This window comes from Amblyomma mixtum, chromosome 2 (genome assembly GCF_055824585.1).
Source record: "Amblyomma mixtum isolate Tamu chromosome 2, ASM5582458v1, whole genome shotgun sequence".
NCBI classification, from domain to species: Eukaryota; Metazoa; Arthropoda; class Arachnida; order Ixodida; family Ixodidae; genus Amblyomma; species Amblyomma mixtum.
In genome coordinates, this window is record NC_143013.1 from 206,513,285 (window position 1) to 206,538,516 (window position 25,232).

Here is a 25,232-nt window from a genome sequence, read left to right on the forward strand (position 1 = left end):
CAGTCGTCAAAACGCCTGTCTGCACCGCCCGACGGCCACTCACTCTCACAAAGAGAGTGAAAATTTTAAACTTATGCTGAGCTTAATATAAATTTGATGCTTGCGCTAGCACAAAAGGGCATAGACACGCCATCTGCCCTGGAAGCTTCACTGTAGGAACTGCACAGCACACCGCTGCAGCGCTCTAGACAAGCGTGCTGACGGGTCTGCTAAAGCGACTATTACACCGTTGCAATATGATGCCATGGTAGCAGTCTCACTTCGGCACTTTCCCAAGGAGCACCAGTTGTTTGCGTGCCGCACCACGTTCGTCTCTAATCGCACCGTCTATCATTAGGCAGCTGTGTGAAAACCGCACAACTGGGACTCATTGAAATCTTGTGTTTTCTTGTTGGCGCCTCACTGCAGGCGCACCCATTACGTTCGATGCCTGCGCGCGCAGTCACACACGAATATTCCTAAAATGTTTCTCCTAAAATGTAGTTAAGAAGTCACCGACAGTTGTTTAATATTTTGACATGCTCGCAATCACTCGTCTGCAGGTTTGAAATGTACGAAGCGAGTCCAGCAGGAAGGACAGTCTATGCCTGGAGTAATGTAGAGGAAATGTTTGTAGCGTCTACTGTGCCGCTTTGACGAGAGCTGCAAGCTCCACCTCCACAGTGCCTACATAGTCGAAGATGAGGAGGGCAGCGATATCCACCATGCGATGGTTGATGTCAGCCTATGCCACAGCACATACTTGCTGGTACATCCATAGTCGCCGGTTTTAATTTCAACGGCTATAGGAAGAAGAACGTCGACAACTATATCGGTGTATATCATTCACTGACCGCATTTCGAGATGGGTGATGGAGGGGCTGCGTGTCTGGGAAACTTAAATCCTATCCCACTGAAAACATTCGCTAGCGGGACTCCTGACCCCGTGCGGCTAGCTTCTGTACCCTAGGCAGATACTCCCCACACGGCCCTTCAACGTCATGCCGAAAGCACGTCAGTGCATAGTTCTTAGCTGAGTGGCTCCAGTAGGGATCGATAATTTTTGGACGCGGAACTAACACGAGTAGTTCTCTAGTGATTGGCACGTAAAGGGGTTTGGTTTGGTTATGTTTATGGGGTTTAACGTCCCAAAGCGACTGAGGCTATGAGAGACGCCGTAGTGGGGGGCTCCGGAAATTTCGACCACCTGGGGTTCTTTAACGTGCACTGACATCGCATAGTACACGGGCCTCTAGAATTTCTCCTCCAAAGAAATTCAACCGCCGCGGCCGGGATCGAACCCGCGCCTTTCGGATCCGTTCTTGTTTGTATGTGGCAAAACAAACTAAGACTGCTCTCGAGCCCAGTTAAACATTTATTACAAACATTTCGTATATTTCTTGAAAAATGATAGTAACACGTGTTACACTGCCGTCGCTTGCGGAATTTATTTTGCGAATAATGAGGTAACCTTACCTCCAAGGGATACAATTATGATCAACAGTGACATTTCTGATTACATTGGCCGAAGTTTGACAGCAGGCCCTTAAGGGATGTTTTCTTCGACGGCATCGCTGGTGCAGCGAGGTCTAGCCTGCGAGGGAAGCAGCAGTGCCACCACCAATTCCCCTTCCTGCTTCCGGGCTGCCTGCCACGGCGCGGTAGACTTCATCCGGAGCGGCTCTTGCGTCCTGGTGGTGTGCTTCCTCCATGGGAATACTCTCTGGAAACGAACGAAAAGTGAAGATTGTGATTAGCATACTGCAGAAAGAAAATGGCCATTACATGACTCTTCCTGCACAAAAAAAACTAAAGTAACTTAGGCTATGCGACAACCTTTGCAATAGGCACGTAATGTTTATTCCGAGGCGCATTTTAAACTGACATATCTCTTTGAAACAAACGAAACATGCATAGACCGACTACATCCGTTTACTTTCCATTGCTGAAATTATCTAAGGTATAACCTACAAGCATCGCTCTGCTTTAAGCCTTTGATGAGGGAATATTTTCGGCGCTATCACGTCAGCGTGCCACGAGAATACAAGGAGACCGTGTGGACACCATTCGCAGTGCAGTTTCGAGTTTCTTCCCGCAACACGCACACACTGCGGCGAAGGCCAGTGTTGTAAATTATTTATAATACGATATACTCTTTCGCATGTTTAAACTGCTCAGCAGCGGTTACCTCTGTTTGGAGCGAGTTTAAGCGAGAGCTGCTAGAGGTGGCAAATAGGATGTTGCACATTCATTATCTCGTTCATCTGCAATCTGAAGCATGTAAAGGTTGACCGGCTTAAAACAATGCACCTTAGTTAAAGGGTTGTGCACTACTAAGCATGTTTACCATGGCGATATTCGTTGAGCACTACATTTGGCGTTCGGTGATTATGTTGAGCGATATCTTGTTCTTAACATACAAATAGTGTTTAAGGTGCTTTGTTATGATCCTCTGTTAAGCTTTCTGAATATTGCAAACAGGAATATATGGAACCATATATATTTATGCTTAATTTACACGCCACAGTTTGGTGCCGCAGTACGCAAGCGCATATTAGTAATATTCTTGGATGCATAAGGCGCGGCCTGCGGCAGCGTTACACGCGAATAAAGGAAGTAATATCCACCGATACTGAATTTCGGGTAACAGAATATGGAATGATGAAGGCCGTATTCCGAAGACATAAAAGTTGCTAGGGGTTTAAAGTACTTAAACCGAGTGGACGTGCGAAAGCAGCCATTCATTGTTCAATTCGAGGGGACACTTGCGCTCCACCTGACGCGATATGATTAGTGTGTTAATCCCATGTATGCATAATTCATCATTTTCTACTTAACATTCACAGATGGCGGCGGGTCCTCATACCGCTACCAACGCAGCGGCGCCGCGGTTTAGTGATGCGCCACTGCACTAGAAGACGGCTTTTTCTCTCAAATCCACCGGTACTGGTTGTGCGACTCATGTCGGTCTTCCTCCTCTCGCGCAGCTGGCGCCAAGCTCCTCTGAACTTAACCATGCTTGCCCGAAGTACAAGAAAGAAAGGATTACCCGAGTAGCTGAGGTTAGATCGGCTTGCTAGTTGACGGCATAAGATGGTACGTGCGTAGGTACGGTGACGAGATTCTTGGACGCCGCCGCGGTGGCTCAGTGGCTATGGTGCTCGGCTGCTGTCCCGAAAGACGCGGGTTCGATCCCGGCCGCGGCGGTTGAATTTCTTTGGAGGATGAATTCGAGGCCCGTGTACTGTGCGATGTCAGTGCACGTTAAAGAGCCCCAGGTGGTCGAAATTTCCGGAGCCCTCCACTACGGCGTCTCTCATAGCCTTAGTCGCTTTGGGACGTTAAACCCCATAAACCAACCAACCAGATTCTTGGGCGCCGTTGCTGATGGCACAAGGGCTTTCCGAATAACAGCACTCGATACCTCCTTCATGAGGAACGCTCACTCATACGGCGTTCTAGGCCCATCTCCCTAGGTCAAGAGACAAAATAATCTTCTCGGAAGGGGTTTCTGGTGGCGCAGGTTGAAAAGTTAAACCCAGCCAAAAACCATACGACACAAAAGAAAAAAGAAGAGCGCTGAGAGCGGATTCTTACTGAATTCGTCTTATTTCCCGGTGAAGAACATGGCGTTTACTCGTTAGCGACAGTCCCTTCAGCAATTTTTTTTGCGTAAATTTTTCTAACTGCTGCTTTTTCGGAGTCTTCTTCGGCGTTTCCAAGCCTTCTAGAAAATTACTATTGCGCCAGCATAACAGTAACTCCCCGGCATAGCTCGACAGTTTTTCTCCTACTGGATTACGAGTTCCTTTCTCAACAGGAGGCCGGGTGCCCTCATGATAAAATCAGAAACCAATAAGGAGCTTCGTTTCCGCAGTGTAAAAGGAGGGTGAGGGGAATAAACTCAGATTTCTTGAATGGTACAGATATCGGGGGTTTATACCGGAGCAACTCTGTGTCACTGTCTCCCCATTGCAGGTTCCCGTACTTACCGCATACAGAAGCGACGCAGAGGAAAACAGCAAACATGGCCAAAGCAGTCTTCATGATCTCGAAGCTGTTGTCAACGCAGGCAGCACAGCTATGAAAATGCAGCGAAGGTGTATTATACTTTGAGAAAAAGCGCTATTGCAGCCATCACATCTGTGATTTTATGCAACTCTTACATCCCTGTTTCATAAGACAGCTGCAACACTTCTCAAAAGCAAAAGAGATCTTCTTGACGATCAGCTAACAAAATCAGAGGCAATCACACAGCTTTAAAGGTGATGCGCAATATAATAGGCTGTTAATTCCTATATATGCAGTAGCTGTTTCTGAACTTTACGCTAATAAACCCCTGGTAGTCATTGCATTTCTCCTGGTGCAGCGGTGGAGCGCTTAAGCGATGCGCCGATTCCCCCCGAACAGCCACTTGCCACGATGACCAGTTAGATCATTACCCGGTGGGCAGGTTATGATGACGTCGCAAGGTCACGTGACCTGGATGGCCCACCTGTCTCTTAGGTTGCTCACTGGGGACCACTTTCCAGAGCCATGCTTGTGCTCTTTCGCACACAACGCCGGCAACATCGACCCCGGATTTTCTTGTGAACGGTGCCTTTAAAGCTGCCGCGTTAAACTACTCTTTCAACCTCAATATTATACAGCCACTTTCTAGGAGTTCCTATATATAGTTACATTTGTGGTCTGTGTTGGAACGTTTCAGCTGTCATACAAACTTCAGTGTTCCAGAAACTCTACTAGCTTGTTTTGCCGAGCTCGAAAAAAGTACCGTAATGTTGTTGCCTGTGTGTGTTGGGTTCACTGGCGCATAAGCTTCTTAGGCTATCACGCGCCAAGCTGAGATACTATACTTTAGAAATATTATAATGGTTTTCAGTCACTCGTAACGCATAGTGACATCAGATTATTCCGTGTATTTTCTATATCTTCTGTTTAGATGACAGAACATAGGAGGCCAGTGAGGCTATTGGAAATGTTGCCTTGCGTTACTGTCTATGTCAGGAGGTGTGAAAAATATGTCATAGGTGCCTCTTCATGTGCACAGACAAGGAAAGAATGGTCAGGTCATAGTTATCACGCCGTATTACTTTGTTCCGGGTATATTAGATGCCTGCATTATTATAACAATTTATTACAGTTTTCTCTATAGTGCAAAAGCTGGAATCCTGAAGGAGCAGCCGGGCTATAAAAGATGATTTTTGGTTCTTGAAAGTCAGGCTTCTCCGTTTGGCTACAAAAATGGCTGTTACCAGAACGGAGGGAACGAAATACAGCACTGATTCGCTTGAGTCATCGGCTGATTACAATTAAAAACCAAAGAACGTGGATATTGTAGAGGCGCATTCGGTAAGCATAATTGCTAACACCTTAAGTTAGAAAAAATAATGTGGGAGCGATGAAGTGTTTTCGTAGTGACATATTACAGAAGACTGTGGCCTTTCTCGTGCAGCAAACGCGGTGTGATACAACGCTGCGCTTGAAGGTGAATTACGTTTGAATAGCTAAAAGAATTCATCAATGGCCATTCATCAAGGCTCAACAATTGGACTGTCTGTATTGGGATATCTGTAGGTGTACCATTTTATTGGAAGGCGGAACATTACAAGCAAAAAAAAAATTTGATACGGCGGGTGGGTTAAGAAGAGTCAATAAATATTTAAAAATGAAGCTTAAAGGTTTTTAAAAGCGCGCATCTTCTTTTGCGAAGTGAGTTTGCGAACATTCAGTGGAGATATCTGGTATCGAAACGATAATAAAATATTGGAGTTCATGGTTAGGCCATGTTGGTTTTGCAATTGAGCGCAGCATCCGCATTTTCCTAACAAATGGTTCAGCACATTTTTTTATATTATCCTGTGTAGGGAAAAAATATAATCTTTGCAAGCAATGTTCAAGATAAATTAGGTAGCTCAGAAATCTTTGAGCGCACCAACGCGAGACCAGCCATCGCGAGGTAAGGACACGAAATAATTTCTCTTGGCTCATTCCCTGCTAGTTCCTTGGTAATGGTCCTGAAGTAAACTCCACTAGTTTTTGAAAGCGGTTCCTTCTAACACGACCAAACTACCAATAGTGCTGCTCACAAATACGGGAGAGTTCACTGGTTGCAGAAGAGCGAAGTTTTTGGTTATTTCCTTCGGGCACTTATTTTATCTGAGGGGAAGGAACGCTTATTCTTCAGAAAATAATGATCCGTAGGGCAGATAGAAGGCAGTCCTAAAAACTGCGGGAGATGTTTGAGCACTTTGAGCACATTTTTATAGCGTCCAAAATTTTGCCGGTCGAACCTCAAAACTGCCGCATGTTCAAAATCAGTAGAACATATACCTCTCTTTCCTAAATTATGCAGATGTTTGTTTAAGGCGCAATTCGCTTCACAGAATTATATTTAGTGTCTTTGATATTAAACAGATGAAATCACTTCATTCATGACCGTCGAAATAAAGATTCTGCAATTTTTGCAGCTAGAGTGGCTGTTTGGCGTGCTCGGAAGGCAGTGACGGTACACATCACAGCACATTGTGTTTGCCGCCTGCCACTTGGCCTTGTGAGGATTCTTGGTGCGATTTATGGGCTTTCGTTATTCGGTACCCAGCTTTTCTTGAGCGCGTTTCCCTTCGCGCGACAAAAATTTAACCAATATCTGCTTTAAGGGCGATGAATTCTTCAACTCTTGATTTTCGAAAATTCCTCTGCGGTCCCGCGAATAAGAAAAATCTAGACATTTCCAGAAATCCTCCAGGCAGAGATTTCTCCCAAAAAGCATTTGTTCGGCGAGTTGGTGTTTTCGATGATCCATAACTACAGCGGAAACGACAGGACAGAGATGAAGAAGGGACACCACACAGCGCTGTCACATACAGAAAGGCCCTTTGTACGAGAAATGAAGTTCGACAAAAGGATTTGTTGGGCGAGTTGGTGTTTTCAATGATCCATAACTACAGCGCAAACGACAGGACAGAGATGAAGAAGGGACACCACACAGCGCTGTCACATACAGAAAGGCCCTTTGTACGAGAAATGAAGTTCGACAAAATGATTTGTTGGGCGAGTTGGTGTTTTCGATGATCCATAACTACAGCGGAAACGACAGGACAGAGATGAAGAAGGGACACCACACAGCGCTGTCACATACAGAAAGGCCATTTGTACGAGAAATGAAGTTCGACAAAAGGATTTGTTGGGCGAGTTGGTGTTTTCAATGATCCATAACTACAGCGGAAACGACAGGACAGAGATGAAGAAGGGACACCACACAGCGCTGTCACATACAGAAAGGCCCTTTGTACGAGAAATGAAGTTCGACAAAAGGATTTGTTGGGCGAGTTGGTGTTTTCGATGATCCATAACTACAGCGGAAACGACAGGACAGAGATGAAGATGGGACACCACACAGCGCTGTCACATACAGAAAGGCCCTTTGTACGAGAAATGAAGTTCGACAAAAGGATTTGTTGGGCGACTTGGTGTTTTCAATGATCCATAACTACAGCGCAAACGACAGGATAGAGATTAAGAAGGGATACCACACAGCGCTGTCACATACAGAAAGGCCCTTTGTACGAGAAATGAAGTTCGACAAAAGGATTTGTTGGGCGAGTTGGTGTTTTCGATGATCCATAACTACAGCGGAAACGACAGGACAGAGATGAAGAAGGGACACCACACAGCGCTGTCACATACAGAAAGGCCCTTTGTACGAGAAATGAAGTTCGACAAAAGGATTTGTTGGGCGAGTTGGTGTTTTCGATGATCCATAACTACAGCGGAAACGACAGGACAGAGATAAAGAAGGGACACCACACAGCGCTGTCACATACAGAAAGGCCCTTTGTACGAGAAATGAAGTTCGACAAAAGGATTTGTTGGGCGAGTTGGTGTTTTCGATGATCCATAACTACAGCGCAAACGACAGGACAGAGATGAAGACAGGACAGAGTTCATCGACAATCAGGTCGATGAACTAGATAATCTTTCTCGAAGCAATAATTTGATTATTAGAGGTGTAATTGAAGACTAGAATGAAAACGAAGTGACATTGATGAAGAAAGTGACAGAAGAAATCTGTAGCGATATCCTTAAGGTGAGTGTATGTTCCATTGAAAGAATCCACAGGCTTGGCAGGTATTCACCCGAAGGAAATCGCCCGATTATCTTCAGAGTTGGGGACTATAGGGACAAAGTAAAAATTTTGAGTAATTGTACTAAACTTAAAGATTCAGGAATAAGCATTAGTGAAGATTACTCCAAACGAGTAGTGGAAATTAGGAAAAAAGCTTTGGGATTCAAGTGCAGAAGAAAGAAAAGATGGCCGTAAGGGCAAACTTGTTTTTGATAAACTAAAACTGTATGGCTGTATGGCTAGAACGAAGTTAAGAATGAGAGATACAGAATTGCCAGCACCACCGGAAGTGGCAACAAGTGACACGAACAAAGCAAGCAGAATGAGTTTAAGATAGTGAATATAAATGCACGGAGCATATTAAACAAATCCGACTCACTGGAAGTATTAGCTATGGAACATGAACCTGACGTTGTTGTTATAACGGAGACATGGTTACATAAGAATATAAAGGACGCCGAGTTCGTGCCAGCCGGATATAAAGCATTCAGAAAGGACCGAGAAGGAAGAGGTGGTGGCGTAGCCATACTGGTCAAGCAAAATGTTTTGTGTACTGTCCTGCATCAATCGGGCGATAATGAAGCGGTATGGATCAAAACTAAGCTTACCGATCGAACCGCTTATATTTGAGGGGTATATAGACCACCAAATTCCTCAGTTGACGTAATTACCAATATAAGGGAATTTATGGAAAGAAATATTAGAGGAGGAGACGGAGTAATTCTCCTAGGCGATTTTAATTTACCGGGAATTAATTGGAGCTCCTATGCACCCGGGGAGATGGATGTGGCAAGCTCTGAACAACTTTTGGACTTGGTATTTTGTTATGATTTAGTGCAAATAGTAAACGAATTCACAAGACTGTGTGATACAACATCATCTATTCTTGATTTAATTTTTGTGTCTCATGGCTTAATAAGGCTCTTGACAGATTGTCATGTTGAGGACGGATTATCAGATCATAAAATGGCAATAGCTTCATTCAATATGTCACCATCTATCTCATCATCTGAATCAATAAGAAAGATTTTGAATTTTCAGATCGCAGATGATGTCAGTGTGCTAGATTATCTTTAATCTTCTTTCGATGAATTCATGTACCTCTATCACTCAGAACTGAGCATTGATGCTTTGCGGAGTTTCGTTTCCAATGCCGTAACCCATTGCATCGAGCACTTTATACCAAAGAATAAAAAGAAGAGCAGGCGCAGGAATCCATGGATTAACAGAGAGATTATCCATTCGAAAAGGAAAATTCAGCGGAAACGAGAAGCATGTTCCCAAAATTGCAATGTGGGTGACACAGCTTGCATTCACCGCATGAGACATGACTTGAAACGCCAAACTAGAGAGTCAAAGAACCGTTTTTTTAATGTTACACTGAGGAAATTTCTTTGCGAGGCACCGGCGAAATTTTGGAGGTATCACCAAACAACACTATTCAAATGCTGAGGTTAACACTCAAGAAAGCACTGAACAATTCAACCTTCAGTTTTCCTCTGTTTTTACGAAGGATGATGGCACGTTGCCAGGCCATTATGACTGCTCTACCCGTCCTCCCATTTCAGATATTGTGATAACCGAAGAATGTGTTCTGAACCTGTTACTCAATATAAACACAAAAAAAGCCCCGGACCTGATGGTATACCTAATGAGTTTTTAGTCAGGTATGCTGAGTGGGTGTCTAAGTTCCTTACGAAAATATTTATTTCCTCTGTTAGCAATGGTTACTTCCCTTCCGCATGGAAACTAGCCAGAATAGTGCCAATCCCTAAAACCGGCAACGCTTCTGAATTTAGCATTTACAGACCAATTTTTCTCACGAGTACGTGTTCTAAGCTGCTGGAACATATCATGATCAAACACTTATCGAACTGTTTAGAAACGTATAACTTGTTATCACCACTGCAGCATGGTTTCCGTAAAGGTCTGTCTACGATTACGCAGTTAGTTGAGCTAGTTCATGATTTTTTCAAACGATTAATTCCCACGGACAGATGGACTTAATTTACCTAGATTTCGCCAAAGCTTTTGATAAAGTTTTCCACCCTAAACTTCTGCTTAAAATCAATACAATGTTTAAAAATCCCAAACTAACGACATGGTTTACTTCGTATTTAGAGTGCCGCCACCAGTACGTTGAAATAGACGGACATACGTCCAGCTTATTACCGGTTTTATCTGGTGTACCACAGGGCAGTGACCTTGGACCGCTTTTATTTCTTATTTTTATTAATGACTTGCCAAGCCTTGTTTCTGTCCCTATAAGATCATTCGCCGACGATTGTGTCATTTACAATAGAATAAATTTTCCCAGTGATCAAATGAACATACAACACAGCCTAGACAATATTACTAAATGGTGCGATGACTGGCAAATGACCATTAATCCCTCGAAATCAGTTTGTATGTCTACCACTAGGAAGAAAACTACCGTAGAATTTTCTTACCGCATTTGCGATAACGTGCTCGGAAGGATAGATGAACACAAGTATTTGGGACTAATATTTACAAACGACTTTAGGTGGATTAGGCACGTAGAGGAAACATGCAATAAGGCTAATAAAGTGCTGTGGAGTCTGAGGCGCAACTTACATAGTACAACTCCTGAAATTAAAAACTTGGCTTATAGAACACTAGCTAGACCTATAATTGAATACGCTAAAATTGTTTGGGATCCTCAAACGCAAAAAAAACTGTAACAAACTAGAAAGGATTCAGAGGTTAGCCTCTCGATTCATATTTAATAAATATCGCCGAGTTCATTCCCCCTCAGAGCTGTGTCACCTTGCAGACCTTCCCAAGTTAGAATTAAGGACCAAATTCGACAGGCTCAAGTTTCTGTTCCTTATTATCAGTAACGCAATTAAAATCAATAGGACCGATTATTTCGACATTCGTTCTAATGAACCATCTAGACATCGCCATAGCATGTACAAGCCGCCTCCAGTAACTCGTAACGATGCCTTTAAATCGAGTTTCTTCCCCAGAGAAATAAAAGAATGGAACATGCTTCCCGATTCCGTAGTTCAATCTTCTTCGCTCAGTGCATTTTTGGTTAATTTAGACTCTTTTATTTATTCCGGGTGCGAGGTGTGCTAACATGACTGGGTTAAGTCCGTGTATTGTGTTTCGTGTCTTCCCACCTGGTGTTCTCAGGTGGCGCTGAAGTGTCTTCGAAGACGTTGAAGTGTCTCGCGCTGGCTGGCTGGCTGGCTGCTGCATATTCTGCTGGTTAGCGACCTGTCGCCCTCCATGAAATTTCGTCCGTACCTCTACGGCCGCCCGTTCAAAGTAGTTACCGACCACCATTCGTTGTGCTGGCTTGCCAATCTTCGCGACCCATCGGGGCGCCTAGCCCTATGGAGCCTCCGCCTCCAAGAATTCGACTACACCATTGTGCACAAATCTGGCCAGACGCACGAAGACGCTGGCGCACTCTCTCGCGCACCCGTCGGGTTAGCGGATGATAGCATAGAGGACGAGAGTGGTTTTATTGGAGTTGTCAGCGACTTAGACTTAATGACCCGACAGCGAGCTGACCCAGACCTGCGACCTATCATTGATTATCTGGAGGGCCGAGCTGCTGTCGTACCCCGCCAATTTTCTAGGAACCTGCCGGCCTTCTGCCTCCGGAACGGCATTTTGTTTAAGAAAAACTCCAGCACTGTTGACCGAGCGCACCTCCTCGTCGTTCCGGCAGATATCCGCGCTGATATCCTCCTTGCTTGTCACGATGAGCCGACCTCCGGCCACTTGGGCTTTGCCCGCACACTCGCACGCGTGCGCAAGGCGTATTATCGGCCCAAACTTTCTCACGCCGTCCAGCGTTACGTCAGAGGCTGCCGCGATTGCCAACGTCGTAAGGCGCCTCCTCTCAAGCCAGCAGGCTTGCTCCAGCCTATTGAACCGCTTCGGACGCCGTTTGATCAAGTCGACATCGATCTTCTGGGCCCATTCCATGTGTCATCGGCCGGTCATAAATGGGTCATAGTCGCGACCGACTATTTAACAAGGTATGCGGAAACCAAGGCGGTGCAGCGCGGTACGTCATCTGAGATCGCCCAGTTTTTTATGCAACAAATCGTGCTGCGTCATGGCGCACCGTCCCACGTCATCACTGATCGAGGTACGGCGTTTACGGCACAGCTCATGCGCGACGTGTTCGAGCTCGGTCACACGAACCATCGCAAAACCACTGCCCATCACCCACAGACGAACGGGCTCGCAGAGAGACTCAACAGAACGACCGCCGACATGATCGCAATGTACATAGACTCGCAGCACAAAACCTGGGACGAGATTCTCCCGTATGTCGCATACGCTTACAACACGGCCACCCAGGAGACGACCCGATTTATACCATTTCGTCTGGTCTACGGACGTGACGTTCAGACGATGCTGGATGCAATGCTTCCATGCTGCACTGATGACCACCCACTCACGCCCGACGCCGAGCAGTTCGCTCAGCGCGCCGAGGAAGCACGTCAGCTTGCCCGTATTCACATTCAGCGGCAGCAGAGCACGGATGCGCGCCGCTACAACCTCCGTCATCGGCACGTCGAATACCATCCGGGTGACCAAGTTTGGGTATGGACCCCGGTACGCCGCCCAGGCTTGTCTGAAAAACTGATGTGCCGTTACTTTGGACCGTACAGAGTTTTGCGCTGCGTCACTGAAGTGACCTACGAAATTCTTCCTGACGGGACTGTGCAGCCTCAGCGTCGCCCACCCCGCTCTGAGGTTGTACACGTTGTCCGCATGAAACCGTACTTCACGCGGTAATGGATAGTACGCGCAGTGTTCCGCTAGTTTTCGCGTGGCACACCTTCGCCCACCTCCCTTGTACATTTTTGTGTGCTTGTGCTGTTTTGTTTTTTCTCTTTCCACTGCCCGTACTGCAACCCCGCCTTCACGTTTTTCTTTTTTTTTGGGGAGGGAGAGTAATGCCACCTGGTGTTCTCAGGTGGCGCTGAAGTGTCTTCGAAGACGTTGAAGTGTCTCGCGCTGGCTGGCTGGCTGGCTGGCTGGCTGCTGCATATTCTGCTGGTTAGCGACCTGTCGCCCTGTTTTCCGTTACAATATAGTGTTTTACTGTGTAGTTGCTCTTGGGTGTGCGTGATCATGTTTTTTTTTGCTCTCTTCTACAATGTAATAGGGCACTGTGTACACTTCTCTCGTCCTCTTTAATGATTTGTTACGTGTAGAATGCGCCTGACGTCAGATTTGTTGGCATTTTTGGTTTCTTTTTTTTCCCACCACTCCTGTATTGACCCTTCAATAGGGTTAACAGTATCAATAAACAAACAAACAAGCAAACAAAAAGAGATGACGGGACACCACAGCGCTGTGTGGTGTCCCTTCTTCATCTCTGTCCTGTTGTTTGCGCTGTAGTTATGGATTTCTCCCCCTCACCACTTCTGCGGTTTTTGCGTATTCATGTAACCAAGCATGTAACGATTTCACCTGACAGTGTCATTCTTTTTTCTTTTGCAACAGAGTGCCTGCTGGCATTAAGGGCTGTCCACAAATACAAATGGAGACATTCGGCAAAGTTGCCCCCCGTTTGATCACTGGCATGAGATGGACCCAAAGTTTATCAGGCTGGGTCTGAACTTTTTGAACGCTGTAATAAATGGGGCAATTATGACTTGCTTATGCAAACCGTGTTAAGCTTATTGTTTTACATTTTATGGGGGTTTATCGTCCCAAAGCGACTCAGGCTATGAGCGACGCCGTTGCCTAAGGCTCTTGAAATTTCGACCACCTCGGAGTCTCTACAAGCTCTGACAGCACAGAATACACCGGCCTCTAGCACCTCGATCGAAATGCGGCCGACGCTGCCCAGTATCGAACCCGCATCTTTCGGGTTCGCAGCCTAGCACCATAATCACTGAGCTACCGCGATGGCTACTTGTTATGTTTAGGTGGCGTTCAATACTGTGGACGTAGCTCCTGAGGGGGCTAAGGAGAGGACAGTTTCTATATTTCAGTCTTGAGTAACACAATGTGCCACACTTTCAAAGTTATCAAATAGACGAAGACCGCCTCTACAAGATATTTGTAGGTGCAACAATCAGATTGCAGCAGATCAAATTATTTTGATACAGTTCTACGGCTTAGTTTAAAAGAAAGAAGCCTTCAATTTGCGGAGCTCATTTATAAATGTGTGTGTGTGTTGGGGGGGGGGGGGGGGTTGATGGCAATAAATATTTCGCCGAAGTGTTTGTCAGGCAATTCTGCTCGCAAGACGAGAATATCAGACGACCGCTCGTGAATGTTTGAATTATGTAGTAAATGTTCGCGAGCATTTCTAGACCCTAATAAGGGTCTTTTCCTAGTGTGACAAACAACGTACACTTTGACGGCAAGGCTAATACGGTACACAAGGAAACATTGATCGAGAGAAACGAACTGCACCTCACTCACCTTTACACAGGAGGCTGGTAAGATTGTTTGGTGCTGTAGAGTTCCTTTTTGCCCGCTTTTATTTGAAAATGGCATCCGTTCTCTGCAGCTCACAAACTTAAGAATAGACATTTATGACGTCTAACGAGAGCGTTGACAGGTTAAAGGCCACAGAACAGGACTTCCGCTTGGCAAAATGCCGCAAAAAATTTATCCCACTTGTCTGCATCCTTCAGGCGGATGTTGCTTTTCATAGCTTTTGTTCCGGCCAGAAAATAAAAACTAAATGGCTAGCGTCTAATGTTAGGGTGAGTACAAAATTCCACGGTTACCCAGATGCGGTGAAAAATTGGTTTCATCTGCTGTAGAGCGCAGCAGTAAAGTCGTCGTAAAAGCTGGAAAACGCACAAGGTCAATAGCTTTGTTGTTGCAATGTAGCTAGATTTGGAACTCTGACAGGCATGCGAAGTGAACAAACTGAGATAAACACGTTCTTTAATGATGTGAAAGCACCTGGGTTTATTGGGGGACATACTATTATGGAAGCAGGGTTCAACGCGCACTGCGAGAGGCTGAGAAAAAAAGTAAAGGGAATCGAAGTGCTGGAAAAAAAGACTGGTCTCACAGAGCCCTCCTTAATTTCACGATAAAAGAAGAGTTTTGGTGATATCGGCTAAAACTGAATACATTCTCATTATGATAGGTGATATGCATGCTGTCATCACTGTTATTGCTTGCATTGGTTTGTTGGGTATCAGAAATTTCAACCATCGGGGGCTATTTTAATGTGCACTGTGATGGTGCAGTGTGATGGTGTCTCAGCAGATAGAGCCGAGGGTTCCAATTTGAATCATACAATTCCTTGAAATGCTCTTACGATGGGTTCATTCTGAACCAGATGACTGGGGCTTTCGGTGGACCGTATAAAATCTCTTTTAGAGAGTCATTGTTACACAGGCGTAAACGCTATCCCAGCATGATCTTGAAGTTCGAAGTTGATTCGAACATAGGCCAAGAAACAGTTCAAAAAATTTTGTTTCTTACTTGAAACGATAAAGTTTTCATCTATTTTAAAGGTACTACGCTCTCGGTATAATAATTTATTTGCTTCTTGACTTTGTCTTTTGTATGCAACACTTCTTACCTCAATTTTTAGGCACCACACAACACTCTAGGCCATTCCACCTCACTTAAAAACTCTCTTCACGCACAATAATCTTTCACATACTTACTACTCATAGGCCCTATAAAGAATGTGCTGATTTTAACATACGCACATATTTTAGCGAGAGCGGACAGAAAACCTTGTGTTTGGTACTTTTTGGCCTTAGATGCCCTTGCGCTTCAAAAAACCCAGCAAAGATAAGTAGTTTCCTAGCGAACTTCATGTAGCTTTAAATTATGAAATGAAAAAATAAACAACTTTGTTGCATATGGTATAATTTTAGAAAAAAGACGACCGGCGGTTTAGCATTGATAAGCACGAATATTGTGCGAAAGCAGGCTTTTTTTAAAGGGCAGACCATCGCCGACTGGGGTTTCCACTGAGTCAGACAGCCAGTTATGCGCGACTTCAACTATTTCATCGTCAATGGCAATTTGCCCAATGCATGACCACATCGTTCAAAGCGCGAATAATAGCATCGTTCAAAGCGCAAGTATTAGTTAATGATGAAGGCGATGTGCAATTCACAACGCAGAGTGTGCTCCAGTTTACAACGGGGCGGTCTCGACTGTATGAATAGCGTAGTTCTCACGCGCACTTACCACCAAAGTTGCGATGTTCGCGCGTCGGGCGTTCGAATTCCCGTCACGGATATCTGTTTTTATTTATCTCATTTTGCACAAACCAACAAACATCGCATAATCTTGACCCGAGTTTACCCATGATAATAGTGCATTTGCACAAGTATTTTTTTCCAGCATTCATGAGAAGCAGGTAAAGCAGGCGTCAAAGATATTTTGGACAGCAGTCAATGCAATCCAAGCCCATTATGACACTATAAACCTTAAGAAAGTGTGCTTTCAGCCGCACATTTTCCCGTTATATGCAAATATATGGCAGGTGCTTCTAGGGAAAGTAAGACAATAACGGGTTGTCTGCCACCTTTCTGTCGCATATATCTAGCAATGTTTCTTTGAGAAACACGTTTCTTCGAGCCGAAAAATGAATGCTTAACTTAAGCGGGTGTTCGCAGCACATCGCAGCATGGAACTATACCAGGTTTTACGGTTCTTTCTGACGACGGGGCACTATGCACTTGGCCGCTGCGAGCCTTCTTCCATAGAAAATAGTTGCAAAACAAATGAAGAAATGACGCGCGATCACGTTCGCAAAAAGTGTAAATCTGCGCTAGAAGCAATGTGTGTGAGCTGTTCGCTTCGCTCTCTGTAACATGCCGCCAGGGCTAAGCAGTATTCGGAACAAATAAGTGCAGATTCAGGTCGAGGGTGGTAGCTGTCTACGAAAGTGGCCGTTGTGTGTAACTCTGCCACAAGATGCCGCTTTAAGCCTGCTTGAGACAACAGATGGCCTTGCTCCTCCACATATACAGTAATCTGTTATTAATATAAATATCGTCACTTCTCTTAGGCAGGAGCTCCTCTTTGAAGTCCAACGGCAAGTGGAATGAAACGGCAAGTTGTTTATGGGCTGGAGTTTGGCAGCGAAGTCGTGGTATTGCTTGTCGACACCGCTAGAGCCGATTGAAATCTAGTTGACTCGGAAGCTAACGGGCTGTAAGGCTTAATCAACCGGCTGATGGCGTCGAGGCTCCATGTCTTAAGGACATGCTTCCAAGATGGTACCTGGCAGAAATTTTGAACAAAGCTTATGTCTTCTATTCACTGAGTGAAGCAGAGCCTACCCTTTGTTCAGTTTTGAAGGGTCTATGGCAGTAATACATCGAAGCGACCGAGATGGTTCCTGTGCGTATCTGTGTATTGTTACTCAGGATAACTACATCATGAATGAGAATACCGGTGCAGATTACTGCAAGCAGGCCTCGTACACTGTGTTTAAGCAGCGGGAAGAGCCACGGACACAGTTGAAGCTGCTTAGAGGATCATAAAAAGACATCCGGCGACGAGGGTACGGCGGCAGAGTAGAATTGCACATTTAGGAGCGCTGGCCTGTGCCTCTGCACTGCGTATAACGCAATGTCACCTCGCTACGAGCCGACTGCGTTAGCAACTAAAGTCATGTATCAACACCATGCGTTTTTGACCCGCTCCTTTAAACCAGGTGTAGTTCACCAAGGGATTCGTACATCTTATGACGCTGCTGAGCTTTCACCTTTTTGTGACCAGACAAGCAGCGAGCCCGCGACAGCTAGAATCAGACATTAACACGACTTATCGCAAACATGGACTTTGCAATAGCGTACCTGCCTTATTTCTAAAGTAGGATACACAACCTAGTCATAGAACTGTCCGGTGTCGGGAATTAGTCAAGCCTACGTAATCGGTGTGCTATGCCAAAGTGTTGCTACCACCCGCCTGGACTAAGCAGGCGGGTTCAGCAGGGAGGGACTCAGCAGGGGGGACTCAGCAGGGGGACTCAGCAGGCGCGGCCAGGATCGAACCCGCGTCTTGCGGGACAGCAGTCGTGCGCCGTAACCACTGAGCCACCGCGGCGGGGTCAGATTTGCTTGTTTGTACCACATAAAAATGAGGGTACCTGAGACTTCCATACGAACGTGAGTACGGATATCCTGGGGGTGCACCGCAGCAGTTACATTTATATGCCTAATCGTACAGATAGTTGGCCCGCCATGTTCGGATTACGCACGTTCATCGTGTCGAGAAGATAGGGCGGATCTCATAGTCGCTAAGAAATACAAGACAATGTAAAGCATCGTATGTACACGCGCGAAGAGAAGTAAACGGAGCGCGCCGCAGAAGAAGCAGCTGCGTGTCAGCGACGCCTAGCTGAACCGGAAAAGCTTAAAAAAAACCACACGCATGTGTGGTGATTTTAAGCTTTTCAGACTGCGATGCGCAGTCTGAGTCTGTGCAGTCTGAGTCTGCGCAGTCTCAGAATGCGCAGACTTCCCATGCTCCGCTTGCCTCGCATTGGGCCAGCGTCACTGTCGCGCTAATGACGATTATGGTCGCATGGTAGCGCCCTCTGTACTGAGCGGGCATTTCAGAATGCACACCGCTGCGTTGATACCGTACAGCACGCGGAGTGACGCTACCGTAATGCCCCTTCACATGAGACAGCTGTAGGCGCGTTTGCAGTGCAAATATCCCGAGTGCTTCGAACTTTTGTTGCCTCTGGGACTCATTTGCGTCCCACTATCGACCAAACGTGCTGAATGTACTCAATCTACCACCGCAGTTCCGGGGTCGTTTAGTACAGCTGTGGTAGCCTAGAGCGATGAGGCAGAGTTAAGGTGACGAGCAACGTAGACGTTTTACTGGCACGCCCGTGCTACCATTCAATTTTGTCTTTCTCCTATGATGCACCGATGCAGCGGCAATGCATGCTGCCTGTATGTCTGTCCCGCTGCACATTGCTCGGGCCTTCGATCCTAGTCTGCTTGCACGGCTTAAAATAAGAGGAAACCGCCACTCCTGGCGCTTTTCCAGTGCGATCCAGTGTTGCAAGGATAGTGACTGCTCAAAAATGAGCTCGAGCTGGGGTGCAACGCGTATATTGTAAAACAGACCGGTGTGTAAATATAACTGGTAGCAGGGAAGCAGTAAAGCTCGCGATGAGCTGTTACGATTGTTAGCTGGTGCCTCTCGTGGTTCATACTTTGATTAGTTGGTGATGAGTGGTTAGTGATAATGAAAGGAGATAATTAGCGTCCTGACTAGGCTCCGGCCCTACTGAGCGTAACAGCAGCAGTGTTTCCTCAAAAAGTACTTGTGCACAGCAAGGAATACACATGGCTATCGAATACGACACCGCGCAACAAACATACCCACACAACATTCCTATTAAGCTGCAAACACAATAAAAAGACCTGCTATCGTTGACATTTTGCATGCATAGACATTTTGTATACAGTTTTAAAATGAAAACAAAATCGAAATTCATGTTCATTTTTGTTCTCTATGTGGAACTGTACACGGGATATAGTGGAATGCATTAAACGGGAAAGGTAATAATGGCGCAAGCCACCATATTTCATAGCATAGCTCTCGAACGGCAGAGTAAATAGTGGCTTTATAGTGGCTTCAAGCGTGCTGCTGAACATATCAACTTATACTACTCTGATTAGCGAAAATAGAGGAGGCGCTTGGATGCTTGTTCTCAGTATTTCCCGTTCGCGGCAACTTCCACTGTTCTCAAGCGAAGATCTCTCCCGGATATCTTCAAGAGTTTTTCAGAGCAATCAGGCGATTTGCCTGAAAAAAACAATCGGACGACGCGATTTGATGATGAGATCTTATCTACGAACTATCGTTTCGAATGTCCTTTCGGGAAGTGCTGCGCATTACGGCAGTTCTTTCAGCCCGTCAGCTAGTTCCTAGCTTGAAAACCGTGTGTACTATAGCGAATATCACAGTGATCCAGAAGAGTTTTTTCTGCATTTTTTTATTGTCAAGTAAGCCTGCACTCTACCGCAAACGAATCTGCGACGATAGTCTGCACTACTTTCAACTATTAAGCGTGCTACTCGACACCTCACTCTAGATTGCGTTGATCAGCAAAAAAAAAAAAAAGGAAGCGCACGTATGCTGGATCTGAGTGCCTCTCGTTCGTGACGACTTCCATTGTCCTGAAGCGAACTTTTCCAACGCAATTACAATGCCCTAGATTCGCCTTCTGAGAATTTCCTGGAGAGCTTTCTGGACGCTCAGATGATTTCGCAGGTCGGTGACGTTCTGCACGCCCCGGCGCAATCATACCTTCGATTCGACCTACATCTATTTTACAGCGACAGTTGTTAAAGACACGTGAACCGGTTTCGCCGAGTTGCATTAGCGAAACACCCCCTGCTGTTTGGCGGGCATCTTGAGAAGTCACCCAAAGCGTCTTCGCAACGCGCCATGCTCGGTGGTGAGTACAGCGCCGTTACCCTTGGTGGCTTAGTCCCGCTTCCAGTGGACTCCCGAGCCACGGTATCACCCGACGAGTTCGCACCACATGCACAGCAAAAACCGTTTATTTCGGGCCAAAGGGACAACACACAAAGAAGGAAGGAAACAAATTATGTGGAACCGAGGTCCAGTAAAATTTCAGTACTTGAGTCATGATGACAACAGTGTGGATATTAATGCTGGACGAGGATACCATCCCCATCTGTATGGAGGGCTGCTTCTATGAGCTTTCGTTATAATAAGGGCGAAAGAGAAATGTGTAATAAAAAAACGCCCTGACACAGTTATCTCGACGCACGTGTCTTCCTATGCAAATAATATTCATAAAATTCGAGACACATTTTCACTAGTCTTCAACAGCTTTTGCGTTTCTGCACTCTGGTTCACACCTAGCGTAGCGTGTCGCTGGGTTCCTTTGAATTTTTTTTTTACGCTACATGTGTACCTCGCCCTCCCAATGCCAATCATTAACACAACGGCCAGGTTTTCTAACGAGCACTTCGCGGCGTCACAACGGTATATAGCTTTCGAAAATTCATCAGACTTGTGTGCACACTGCCCACCATACGATGTTTCTTTACTCCTGTCAAAGCTTCTCTCATTTTGGTCAAGAACATGACCTCTAAGGCGCTATAACAACTAGTCGGAAGTATGTTGTGACCCCAAGGCAAACGAAATGGTTCCTTCTGACTGTCGTGTCCTTTGCACTTGAGATTTCCATCCTACAGCGCTCATTCGGGCCACTCATAAGATAATACTTCTAGCTGCCTTGTGGAGACAAAACATTTTGGTTGCCTGAGTGCATTATCACAAAGCAATAATGAGCGAAATCAGCTTGTCAATTAAGAAAATCATGTGGTAGCTCGTCGTTTTCACCTAGGGTCTTCTACGTCTGGACCGGTTGGCTTCCAGTGGAAATGGTGATGTCCAGATAGTGCTAAATAGCCGTTAGTGGGCCATTCATAGCGGATGTAGAGTGTTCCGTGTGCCCACCTCAGCGCCTTCAACATCTTGCAGATACTGTCGTCTGTGATCCGGCTATCCCGCAGAGGAACTAGCAAATCCTGTACCTATCTGAAGCACAATGAAACCACGAGAGACTCCAAGGCCTTCTCCAACACGTGCGTCACGTGCCGAGAATATTCTATGGACAGCCTGTCGAATCTGTTCAAGAGCGGCTGCATATGGTAAAGCTCTCAAGTGCATCTGGAAAGTAACTTGCAGTGGTTACGGCTGAAATTAGAAAAAAAAGCTGAGGTTAACTGTCAGGCTTAAAAATAGGCTCCATCTTTGGTACTACGCCATTTTTGTGAATATTCATGGATGATCAAGCAACACTCGCGAGCTTCTTATCGCGTCATCTGGCGATCTCCCAGTGCCACGCTGACTGTCACGCAATACGTATTGAGGTGAAGTCAGTAAAAAAAAACATTCAAGTTCATACATAAACCGTGTGGTTGCCTTAGAAAATGTACAGTACATCTCTTTCGAGCATTTTCGACGCTCTAAGCACAGCTTAGTCTGCAGCTGTCGTGAATACGAGGCATACAAAACCCGAAAGGGCGAAAAACTTAGACAGCCCTCGGCACACAGGAGTGCATCAAAACGGCACTTTTTCTAACAGCAGGCGGCAAGCAGCGTAGCACACTTCATATAAGAGTTGGTGATATCGAATCGTAAAGAGGTCGAAAAATATCGCCGTCGCCGTTATCCAGGCACCACGAGTTATCGACGATATCCACTGAGTTTACGTGCCGAGCTTCCATGATCTTACTAAACCCTGCTCGACAATAGCACCGCCAACCTGACGCCTAATCCATCGCACCTGTCTCTACTATCATTCGCAGCAATGTCTTGTTCTACATTAGTCATTTTCTTAGTTACCATGGTGAAGACCTCAAAGAAGAATGTAGCAGGCCACTGTGGATAGTAATATATCCTTCCACGAAGTGTTAGATTGTGCCACCTAATATGCAAAAGAAAGTTCACATCAACGTTAAATATTTTAAGTGAACACTTCAGGCATCAGTCCAAAAACAGTCACTCACTGCAGGCCCCTCCAACTACACTATAGGATGAAGTTATGCACTACAGGGGCGAAGGTCTGGGAAAGTGTTTGGGATGGCTGTTTCGGGGTTGAACCGGATTCTTCAGGAAATTTATTCAGGGTGGACAGGTGCCTCTTCTGCTGGTGTATGCACCTAGCCATCGTAATGAAAGTCTTAAGAATTTCGGTATTTTAAGGAAATGCCTTGGTAGCGGCGTTGAGGAAAAACAGACTTTCGTGGGGCCACTTTTTTCTCTTTGTTTAAGTCTTCCTCACCTACACTGACCTCAGTGCCTCTAACTTTCACTGTTTTCGCTTTCAGTTTCTTCTGATGTTAACGATAAATAGAATTGTTATCTGGCTGGATGATAGGTTTCAAACTGAGCAGATCAAAGCTTTAAAGAAGTTTGTTGACGTTCCGCGTGCGTCAGAGTTACTGAATTGTGATAAAGTTCAAGCCTCCGGATGTTTGTCCGGCTGTGTTTTGAAAGTTCATTCCAAGCTTCACAAAACTATTCTAGGATTTTATAACACTATAAACGGCTACCTTCCGCTGGAGAAACGGCATATGAGCTGAACCAGCTCAGTGATCTTTTTGGTGTCGTGTTGTTCGTTACCGCTTCCGGACACCTGTCGTAGTTGCTGTTTTCAGACAACCGGAAAGGTCCTAAGGCCATGGGCCTTGCATGTCTTTTTATTGCGAAAGCAATACTACTTTCACTTTCAGCTCCTCGCGTGGCGAGGCCGCGGTAGCTACCATTGACCTTTAGCTTGACCTCTGCTATGACGTCATACCATCTGCCGCAAAAACCAGTGGCCCAACTTATGCCGTCGCGAGGCGAGGCCGCGCTTGGTAGCTGCTGCCTAACTCCTGCGCCCGCCGCGCGCGGTGCGCCTAGCAGTGTGACGTCACAGCTGCAAGACCAGGGCTCCAACTTGTGCCGTCGCAAGGCGAGGCCGCGCGTGGTGGCTGCTGCCTAACCCCTGCGCCCGCCGCGCGCGGCGCGGATTGCATGGGATTGAATTAGATTAGATTAGATTAGATTGGACTAGATTGGATTGGATTGGATTGGATAACCAATGCATCACCACAAGTCTAACCACAAGCACCACCACCAGTTACACTACCAGCTGAACCATGGCGTAGCTACGAATATTGCTTTCGCAATTACCGGGCTTCACCAAGCTAAGCAACAGCCATTTTTTGTCTAGACGTCTGTGTTAGCAATATATTTTGATGTTCGGTGCACAGCACATTCCGGAGATCTTTTTCAAATAAAAGGGATCTCAAGTCATAGTTTACCACCCACACCACCCTGTTCTCTGCGTCAAACGTAAATAGGGCATATTTAGTTCTTTCGTAACTCTGTTTCCAGGCTGACCGGGAAAGTTGGCGCTTCTATTTGTAACAATAGGCGACATATATCGCAAGCAGGTATTTATTATGTAGCCACAAAGAATAAGCTACGTATAGCCACAGTTTGTTATACAAGGCACTTACGAAGGCCACCCGGTATCTCTGAAAAGTAATTTCTTCAAGTCCAAGCCAGCATTCCGTGCAGGACATGGAAAAGCTGCAACTCCAGCGTAGCACGGGTGCCCCACAAACCACGCTGGCTCGTCTTCTGTGTGGTCCAGTGCTGAGGGGGTGCACGGTTCACATCTTGTCCGCCATAGCAAAAGCGACACTGTCGAATCACACGCAGTCAGCACAGGAGATCCGGCGTACTCGTGATGATGAGAACCGGCCTGCCGGGTCAGCGTGCGCTAATGGCTCACAACGCCTCTGTAGGGACCCCTTTTTGCTGGAATGTTTGCAATAAACACTACCTAGCACTTTAGGTTATTAATTTATTTAGCCTGCTTTAAACAGTGCCATCAGCGACATAAGTAGCACAATACCAACTAAACGGGATCAGTGCTACAATTTTTGCTGCTGTACTCTGCCGTTTCAGTACAGTTTTCTGGCCAAATAGGATTAGGTTCCTCCCTAAGAAACACTGGCATTGGTTCGATATGAAGCTACGGATTTCATCCTTACCCCCTTCCGTCGATACCCAGAACAGAGGACGAAGCCAGCAAATAAGATTATAATTTTCATTCCGGCCTTTCCTATGAAGATAAATCTACCCTTACAAAAATGGACATGGAATCTCTGTTGAGTTCTCATGGGGTTCTTATGGACTCACCAGGATGTCAACAGAAACTCCGATTTTGTAGAGAGGCCTCTATTTACACCACACGAAACGTTTGATGTGGTTTTACATCAAAAATTTAGTCCATACAAACCCGTCAAAGATATTGATGTATTTTCACCACAGAAACTCATTCAATATATATTCCTCAGATACTTTTGATGTGATTTCACTATAGAAATTCAGTCTACACGGTCACATCAAAGTTCTTGATGTACTTTCATTACAGAAATTCATTCAATACGAATTGCCCAAATACTCTTGATGTGGCTTCAATACAGACATTCAGTCCGCATAAACTCATTGAAGTTATTGATGTTGTTTCACTCCAGAAATTCGTTCAATACAAATTACTAAAATATTCTTCATGTGACTTCACTACAGATATTCAGTCCGCATAATTCATCGAAATTATTGATGT

The 25,232-nt window shown here is 45.6% G+C and overlaps 1 protein-coding gene across 1 annotated transcript in view; it reads right to left on the minus strand.

Annotated features, from left to right (window-relative positions):
- Nucleotides 1-619: 619 nt before the first annotated feature.
- LOC149362354 (uncharacterized) overlaps nucleotides 620-25,232 on the minus strand; it is a 29,177-nt gene continuing 4,564 nt past the window's right edge. Inside the window, exon 2 of the mRNA XM_089568270.1 lies at nucleotides 620-724. Coding sequence (XP_089424396.1) covers nucleotides 620-724 — 105 coding nt within the window. The remainder of the gene's footprint in view (nucleotides 725-25,232) is intronic.